Source organism: Cyanistes caeruleus, unplaced genomic scaffold, assembly GCF_971803275.1.
Source record: "Cyanistes caeruleus unplaced genomic scaffold, bCyaCae1.hap1.1 HAP1_SCAFFOLD_87, whole genome shotgun sequence".
Classification (NCBI taxonomy): domain Eukaryota; kingdom Metazoa; phylum Chordata; class Aves; order Passeriformes; family Paridae; genus Cyanistes; species Cyanistes caeruleus.
Genome location: NW_028255892.1, coordinates 243,276 through 252,508, shown reverse-complemented (window position 1 = coordinate 252,508; position 9,233 = coordinate 243,276). Strand labels below are relative to the sequence as shown.

General features: G+C 53.9%; 2 protein-coding genes across 2 annotated transcripts in view; one reads left to right on the top strand and one right to left on the bottom strand.

Annotated features, from left to right (window-relative positions):
* LOC147646668 (serine/threonine-protein kinase PAK 1-like) overlaps window positions 1-302 on the bottom strand; it is a 38,509-nt gene extending 38,207 nt beyond the window's left edge. Inside the window, exon 1 of the mRNA XM_086873119.1 lies at window positions 190-302. The gene's annotated coding sequence lies outside the window, so the exon portion shown is untranslated. The remainder of the gene's footprint in view (window positions 1-189) is intronic.
* The window catches only part of LOC147646666 (uncharacterized), a 713,664-nt gene that overhangs the window by 534,699 nt on the left and 169,732 nt on the right, over window positions 1-9,233 (top strand). Inside the window, 1 exon segment of the mRNA XM_086873090.1 lies at window positions 7,116-7,712. Coding sequence (XP_086729216.1) covers window positions 7,116-7,712 — 597 coding nt within the window.

Below are 9,233 nucleotides of genomic sequence, written 5' to 3'. Positions count from 1 at the left end.
TAAGTTTGGTTTTGGTAATTTTGGGAGTTTAGTGCAAAAAATCTCTCCTCTCCTCCACTCAGCCAAAGGGGCGGGGGGGGGGGGTTCCCTTATTTGGGGGAAATCAAAGCGATGCACTGATGCTCCTAATTAGATGTGCATGAGCCTCCAGGTCTTCCCGCTGAGCCGGAGGCACCCAGCAGCCAGGGCTGGGCAAGGCGGGCCGGGAGGTGCGGAGAACTTTGTTTGTGTTGGGAGCTCAATGGCGGCTCGGGCCGGGCCCGTTCCAGGGCTGTTCCTCATCCCCGCCTTTCCCCTCACGCAGCCCGGGGCGGGCCCTGAGAGCGCGGGGCGGGGCTGTGCCGTGTGCAGAGCCCGCCGCTGGCAGCGATTGGCTGCTGCTGCCGTCACTCGTGGTTTTGGCGCGCGCTGATTGGGCAGAGCGGGCACAAGCCCGGCCCCGCTGGCGCCCCCAGGACGGCCGTGGGGCAGGAGAGCCGCCATTGCCGGAGCGTCTGTGCGGGCCCGGCAGCGGCGGCAGCGGCGGCCGGAGCCCGGTGAGGCGGCGGCGGAGCTCGGAGGCGGCCCCGGCCATCGCAGGTGGGAGCCGCGCTGGGTTCTGCGGGGGCTCGGGGCTCGCTGCGGGCCCGGGAGGGGGCGGCAGGGGGCTGTGGCGGGTGGCTTGTGCCGTGGCCGGCCCGTGTTGGCCCTGGGCTGAGGGCGCTGCGGGAGCGGCTGCCCGCGGTCTCCTTGCCGCTGGGGCCTCGGCAGGAGGCGGTGGCGGAGCAGCGCTGGCTCGTCCCGCTTCGTGTCGGGAGGCCGGAGGTGGCTGCGCTGGGCCCGGGGCCGGGCGGGAAAATTCCCGGCGCCAGAGGTTTGTGTGGCCCAAGGAGCCAGAGGAGCGGTGTGCAAGTGACTTTATTGCTGCCCAAAGGGAGAGGCCATGGGGCATTTGCATGCGCTCTCTCCAGGTGTTGGAGGACGCGGCCTCGTTTTTGTCCTGATTTTCCCGGCCGCATGTCCCTGTCCCTTTGCCCAACACTGGCCGAGGTGCTTGGAAGGTTCAGCCTTCCCGATCCGCCTGCTGCATGTCCTTTTTGTATAACACCCGATATTCCTGGCTCTGTGAAGTGTTTGATCTTCTGGAAGTTCAGGAATGTAGCGGGACTTGGTTTGAGCAGCAGTCCTTGTCAATTAGTAACATTTTCTGAAAATGATGGTTTCTCCCTTTGTTGCCTTATGTACAAGTCCCTGGCCCTATCTCCAAGCAGATTCACTCATTGCCTCTGTTTTTTCTTCCTGGAATCAGCCCAGTTCCTCCTGCAGGCAGGAAGCCCCTGGGCCATTGTGCAGGCTTTGTCTCATCAGTGTTAATTTGCATTTCTAAAGCTCCTCTCCTGGCTGCCTGGAGCAAAGCTTCTCTTCCAGGGCAGACATCCCGTGACTCACACGTGGCCCCCCACAGATCTGCTATTTATTTTTTTTTAAACAATATTCTAATAATTGTTTATGTGTTAAAGCACCAACTTTAAAGCTCTTCTAGTTTTCAAAGTGCAGCTTAAAGGGGAACATCAAAAAACTCATACCATCATTTTTTAATGACTAAGAGTCAAGTACAAATATAAAACAAAAATGAGAAAGCAATCAAGTGTTTTCTTTTCATTCTCCTAGGACTAAAACTGATTCTCACACCACTGGCCCAAACAGAACCGACAATATAGAAGTAAAATTATTACAAAAAATTACTCTAACGGTGTAATCCTTTCACTGAAACTGAGAAAAGCAAAAACTATTCAACAATGTCTTTAGAAAAATAAGGCATTACTTGATTCTGGCCAGAATGTGCAACAGGAATAATTTCATGCACACTTAGGCTGGGTGTGCAGAGAAAATCATTCCATGACACACGAGTTTGACTAGATTTTTCTAAATTTATACACTCTGACACCATAGAAAACCCTTGCTTTATTGTTCATTGGTTTCAAGGTGTGGAGTTGTTAGGATTTGGTTTCCTGTTGCATCCGGATTTCTGTGCCTGTGATGGGAATTAGGTGGGCACTCCTGGATTTTCTGCTCAGCCTTTTCCAGACCAGGTGTCTCCAGTTGTGCCTGGGGCAGTGTCTGGGGTAAGATGTTGGTTGATGTTTGCTGCTGCGTGTTGATGTTTTGTTGATGGTCGTTATCTTGGGGGGAATCTTTTGGGCTATTCCCAGTCTGTGGAGATGTTAATTTCATCTCTGCTAAGTGGTGGAAAAGAAACATTAAAATTCCTTTCCCCAAGGCAAAGGCAAACCAAGTCCCTTTAGAGAAATAAGATTTGAAGCCATTTTCAAGTTGGTCTATTTTCCCATATTCTAATCCCAGGCAGGGCAGAGTGTGAGTGGAATTGAGAGGCAGAGTGGAATTGTCCCGGTGCCTTCCCCAGCAGCTGTGGCGAGGGCAGGCACAGAAAGGCCTGAAGCTGCAAGAGTGAGAGCAAGGATTGTCCCACAGTGGCTGGAGATGGCAAAGGAGGGTGGCCAGGCCGAGGATTTGAGCAGAGGATCTGTGGGCAGGCCCAGGGGCTTCCCCCACTGGGGAGCCCTGGCTGCTGCTGCGTTGCCTTCAGTGCAGGCTCAGGGGTGGCCTCTTTAATATTCCCTTGCAGTTCAGATTTCTGAGTGTGGAAGAGCCATGGCTGGGGCATCAATCATTTTATTTTTTTCATTTTGTTGAGTTTTGTTCTCTTTCTTATATCCACTCTATAAAATTGAGGCTATCTGGGGCTAAAAAAGTCACAGAATGTTCTGGCTAAAAGATAGAATCCTCAGTCCAGCTCCTACAATTCCCTGTTAATTGTAAGAATTGTTTCAGCTCCATTTTAGTCCTGAGTAACATTACTTCTCAGATTCACTGGACCCTCTCAGAGTCAATACACCACAAGCCTTCAGTCAAAATGGGTCTCAAAATATTTCAACATTTTCTGTAATGTTTGCCCCTTTTTTTCAGCTACTCAAAGCATCTTTTTAGCCTGAAAATGAAGCCATTTCACAGAGGCTCCCTCTACCTCTTCTCCTTGTTTTTCTGACTGGAGCAAGTCATCCACATCCTGCATTAAGCCAGTCCCTGGGGATGAGGTCAATTCCTTTGATATTTCCTGCAAGGCTTGCCCCAATCAGGCCGGTGCTTTCGTGCATCCCTGCAGAAGGACCGTCCATGTCTTGAGCATTTTCCCTTCTAGCTCTTGTTGCCAGCCCAAGGCAGAATTGTGTTTGCATCCCCTGTGAGTGGGCAGATTGCCAGAAAGCATCTTTTGCATCAAGTTGTGAATGGCAGCAGTGTGAGGAGGGCACCTGGTTGAGGCTGGTGTAAGGATCTGAGAGTGTGGGGTGCCTCGGTTTCATCATCTCATTTCTTCTTCTTGGGTCCTGCAGCATTCTGTGGATTCCATTGGATTTCTTGTTTGGCAGGATAGGAGCATTCTAGGGAGCCATCCCTGGCTGCCCAAGCCGTGCCTTGAGCAGGACTCCCAGACAGGCTGTGAGCCCTTCCTTCCCTCCCTTGGAACAGGGGATTGCTTTTGGACACCTCTTGTCCTGGCTGCTTCAGGGAAATTTGGAGAGGCTCCATATCTAATTTTGCCAGTTTCCCTGGGGCTGCCCACACTTGTGGGTTCACTTCAGCCGTGGCTCTGCCAGACATTTGACACAGAGGTACAACAGAACCAGCCTCTGTATCACCTTTTGCAACATTAATTTGCATTCCCAATTTAGCCATCATATCCCTTTCTAGTAAATTACAATCACAATTGTGAGTAAATAAAAGTTCCTGCATTTCAAACCCATCCCCCACATCTGCTAATAGTGGCTGAATAAAACACACCCACTCATCTTTCCTACTTAGTACTTTAATAATTTATATATTCCCTAGCACCTTTAGGTGTAAGATTCCGATTGGATGGAGAGGCCCCTGTGTCCATCAGGAAAGGTCTCCTCTGGATCCAGAGCCACCCTGGATGTTCCCAAGGGCTGCAGTGTGCTGGGTCCCTGGTGGAATGGGAGCTGTGCCACCGCTAAGAATGCGTGTCCATCAAGGGCTGGACTTGTTGGTGCTGAGGGTGCTGCTGTCTGTGCTTGCAGTGTCCTTGTGCCCTGCAGCTGGAAGGCTGATTCCTTGCCAGGGGCTGTTTGGGTGGGCTGTGCCCTGGCCAGGAGGGCAATGCCTGTGCCAGGTGCTTGTGGCCGAGGGTGTCCCCTGGGTGCTGGGGCCCCCTTGGGCCCTGGGCTTGATCCCTCAGGGGCTGTAGGAAGTGTGCCATGGCCTTTGCCTTCAGCTTGGCCTTTTGCTCATCCCTTGCTGCATTCAGCTGCTGAGCCTTTGTGAGCAAGTGCTGCAGGGGCTTCTTCTGTCGCTGCTGCAGCCCCCTCAGTGCCTGTGGGTGCTCATCCTGTGGCAGCTGCTGAGCTTTCTGCAAAATCCTTCCTTTCTCCAGGGACCCACCAGGAAATGCTTAAAAGATCATGTGGATCCTTGCAGGTCTAATCGCCATTTGTGAGCTGTTCCTTCCTCGTGCTGGCTGTGCTGAGGCTCCCCTCCCCAGCCCGTATCCCAGAGCCGGTCCCTGTCCTGCCGCAGTGTCCAAAGGCGGCCCCCCCGGCGGGCAGGGCCGGCAGCTCCACGGGGCCGGGCAGCGGCCGGGGCGTCCCGCAGCCTCCTGGGGGCCGGGGGCCACTGCCGGCCCTGCCCGGGGGGTGCTGGGCTCAGGCAGCGCCCGGCGCTGAGCCCCGGCTGCCCCACAGCCCCGGCCCGGCCCCACAGCTCCCCACAGGCCCCCAGCCCGTGCTCCCGGTGCCGCAGCTCTGCGCCCGCTCCTGCCGCTCCCAGCTCAGAGAAACCCCCTGAAATCCTCACCTCCTTGTTTTCCTCTCCTGGAAAACTGGGATACAAAGGATCTGAATAAGCAAGCAAATTTGGAGGATGAGACCCTTCTGAAACACATCCCAATCCTCAGTATTTTTCTCTTCCTCTTTTCCATTATCCTTTTTCTTATCCCATGGATTCCTCCTGCTGCTTCTTGCCTTAAGCACATTCCTGCACACTCCCCTTCAGCCAATCCCTTCCCAACACACCAACACCATCCATCCCCTGTTGTCTAAATCCCTTCTGGACTTCCCTTCTTGCCCCCCTGGGTGTCCATGTCCCTAGTTAGCTCTGGGAGAATGTGCAAATTACCTCCACATGCTCCCAAGGGACCCTTGAGAGATATTTTGGGATCCTCATCCCTTTTGCTGGGACCCCATTGTGGCTTTCCCTTTTGTCCCCTCCCTGGGTGCCCTGCCATGTTCACTCCCCGAAGATGCCACTGTAGTCACTGCTGAGATTTTCAGTGCTCTCTCCCTGCCGACTCTTGAGAGCCGCCCTGATCCGTCCCTCGTCTGTCTCCTGCTCACTCTCGGGTACCCAATCAATGCCCGGTGCCGCCGCCAGCCGAGGGAGCCGATCCCCCAAACTGGGTGAGGCCCCTTCAGCTGCACTCACTGCCCGCCGGCCCGGACGGTGGAAGGAATTGCGGAGGAGCCCCAAGGTGTGTGGAGAAATTGACATCCCCACAGGTTTCTGTCCACAAGGAAGACAGAGGAGTCCTGTAACAGTAATTTCATTCATAAAAATAGGGCGAGGCCATGGGACATTTCCCATGGGGTCTCTCCAGTTGTTGGCAGACACAGCCTCCTTTTCATCCTAATTTTCTTGGTCACATCTCGCTCTCCCTTTCCCCACTGGCTGAAGTCCTGGAGAGGTACAGACTTCCCAATGCACCTCCTACATACCCCCTTAATATGCACCCCACTTTTGTATAGCTAACGATATTGATGGCTGTGTTAAGTCTTTGTTGTTCTTCTGGAAGTTGATGAATTTAGCAGGACCTTGGCTGAGCAGCAGTCTGTGTCATGAATTAATAACATTTTGTGCAGCTGCTGGCTCCTCCTATCACTTCCTTATGTCCACGTCCCTGGCCCTATGTGCAATGAGGTTGAGGGGATCAGTTTGTAAAGAGCCTTTGTTGTTGTTCCTTTGCTGGGGTTCCCCCGTTTTGGGGCCATCCCCCCTGGAGCAGGGTGTCCCCCCTTGGTGCAGGCGCAGGGCTCAGGCAGGGCTGAGCCAATCAGAGCGCGCGGCGCTGATGACTCATCAGTGTCCAGGCAGAGCCGCAGCTGCCAGCGTTCCCCAGCTGGAGCCCAGCTGCGCCCCTCCCCCCCGGGCCTTGGCGCCCCCCTGGAGGGGAATTTGGGGAGGTGGGAGGGGGGAGCGCCAAGGCCGGGCCCCCCCGCGCTGTGGTGGCGGGAGCGGCTGCAGTGGGGAGAGAGTGCGGGCGGAAGCGGCCGAGAGCCCAGCGCTGCCCCAGGCCGAGCTGGCCCAGCTGCATCGGTGCCCCTGCGGTGGGATGCTGTGGGACTGGGGGGGAAGAGGGAGGCGGCAGTGGGTGCTGGGCCTGGGGGCAGGAGGAGAAGGGAAGGAGAAGCAGGGTTGAAGAACAAAACGGTCGAAGGATTCACGTGGGAGGAACAGGTGCAGGAGGAGGAGAAATAGTAGGAGGAAGAGGAGTGGGAGGAAGAGTAGGGCCACAGGAGGAGGTGGGAGAGAAGGAAGAGGAAGCAGGACAACGTTCCATTCTCCCTGTATGTGCAGTTCCAGAAGTGTTGCCCTGGAGGTGACTGGGGAGGGGATCCACGATTTTGATGGGGCTGAATCTTGGTGTTTCTGAACTTTTTTGGGCTAAATATTGGTGCTTTGTTTTTTTGCAGGGGCTGAATCTTTGTATTCTGGAGGGGGTTTTGACTGAATTTGGTGTTTGGGTAGTTTTTCATCATTGTTTTGATGTTTGGGCTGAATCTTGGTGCTTTGCTTTGTTACAGACACAAGATGCCCAATGACTTTCTGAGATGAACTTGGGCATGGAGGAACCCCCAGCCCAAGGCGCTCTCCTCTCCTTTTCCTCCTAACCAGGAATTTTCATTCCCAAACTGTGTCCAGATGGCAGAGGAGGAGAAAAAGCCCCAGAGATCCTGCATGAGGAGGGGCTGGAAACCCAGTCCAGGGAGCTGCGAGGAGGAAAGATCCCCCCAGTGCCAGGAACACGGCCAGAGATCCAGCCGGAGCTCAGAGCTGGGGGAGAAGCCCCACAAGTGCTTGGAATGTGGGAAGGGCTTCAGAAAGAGATCCCACCTGATCGAGCACCAGGTGATTCACACTGGTGAAAAGCCCTATGGGTGTGGGGAATGTGGGAAGAGCTTCAGCCAGAGCTCCAGCCTGAGGAATCACCAGGTGATCCACACTGGGGAACGGCCCTATGAGTGTGGGAAATGTGGGAAGTGTTTCAGAGGTATCTCTGACCTGATGAGACACCAGGTGCTCCACACAGGGGAACGGCCCTACACCTGCTTGGAATGTGGGAAGAGCTTTGGGTGGAGCTCCAGTCTGAGGGAGCACCGGCACATCCACACTGGGGAGAGGCCCTACGAGTGTCCCAAGTGTGGGAAGAGGTTTCAGACCAGCTCCAGTGTCATCAGACATGAGCGGATTCACACAGACGAGAGGCCCTTCCGCTGCCCCGACTGCGGGAAGGGCTTCAACCGCAACGGCAACCTCACCATCCACCGGCGCATCCACAGTGGGGAGAGGCGCTACGAGTGTCCCCAGTGTGGGAAGAGCTTCTCACAGAGCTCTCACTTGACCCGACACCAACGGAGGCACCAGTAAGGGAAGCCCTGTGAGTGCCCTGAGTGTGGGAAGAGCTTCGTGCGCTGCTCCAGCTCCATCCCCCATGGGAGGATGGGCGTTGGATGATCCCCAGTGACCCCCGTTGGGCAGAGCCCTGGTGATCCGTGGTCCTGGTGATGCGTGTTGGGAAGACACCTGGCTGGGAGGCTCCACATCTTCCTGGCTCCCTGTGGGCACCTGGATGAAAGCAGGGGAATGAAAATCCAACAGGATACAGAATGACAGTGGGAATTGTTGACTTTCAATCCTTGGAACCTTTTGCCTCAGGAGCTGTGTGGGCAGAGAAAAGGGGGTGACACTGGGCTTGGGGGCCCAGAGGGGAGCACAAACGCTCTGGGTGAGGGAGACACTACCCCCAGAACCCTCCCTCACCTTCCTGCACAGGCAGAAGCCGAGCCCCAGTGCCAAGAAGACGAAGCCCAACACTGAGACTCCAATCCCCATCAGCATCTTGCGTTGGGCAGCATTTGATGGCATCCCTGGGGCATCTGCAGAGATCAGGACCCCCAAAACCTCTCACAGACACCCCAAACCCCTCCAAGGACCCTCCCAGTCTCCCCCAGCCTACCCAGGACCCTCTGAAACCTCCTTTGGAGTCACTAATTTTAAACAATTAAGAATTTTAGAAAAATTAGGGGTCTTGGCTAGAGATAGGTCTTGCTGGAACTAGTTAGAGTTAATGATTAAGTGAGAAACAGGATTTGAGATAATGAATCTTGGACTTAGATAAAAAATTACTTTTCATTGTATGTTTGTTCAGCTGTGCTTATAATGAGAAAAGAGAAACTGATAAACGGGTTCAGGATGATTACAGACCTTACATCTGGAAACCCATTTCAAAGTCACAAGGGAGGAAACTGGAGTTGTACCAAATGTCATTTGTAATGTCAACCATTGTAAAGGTAGAAAGGTGAGAGTGAGGAAGAGCGGTTTTCCTTCATCCCTTGATGAACCCTCCACACCAAAATGACCTCCTCCTCAAATTGGGGAGCCAACCATGCAGGCGTAATGACATTAAAATCATTACCATGAATTCTAATCCGAAGTGGCACATGGGAGGTGCTAGCATTATGCATATGTATTAGTATTAATATGTATTAATATTAGTATTTTTGATATTTAAGACTTTTGTAAATAAATAAACACTGGAATCTTTTGTCAGCTTGCAGTGTGTATTAAGGGGTGACTCCCGCACTCGCCCAGTGCTGTGATTAAACATCCACTGTGTAACTTTAAACTGTTGGAGAGGTTTTTTGTCCATTAACAGATTGATGTTGATACTGGATCAATATCGCTATTTTGCTAAATCACTGCCAGTCTCTTCCCAGCCTCCCCAGGACCCAGCAGAGCCCCTCCTGTTCCTCTCAGGATCCCACAGCCCCCTCCCAATTTCTCCCCACTGCCCCTGGACCCCCAGACCCTCTCCCAGTCCTTTCCCAGCCCCACCAGGACTCATCAAGACTCCTCCCAGTCTCTTTCCAGCACAACCAACCTCA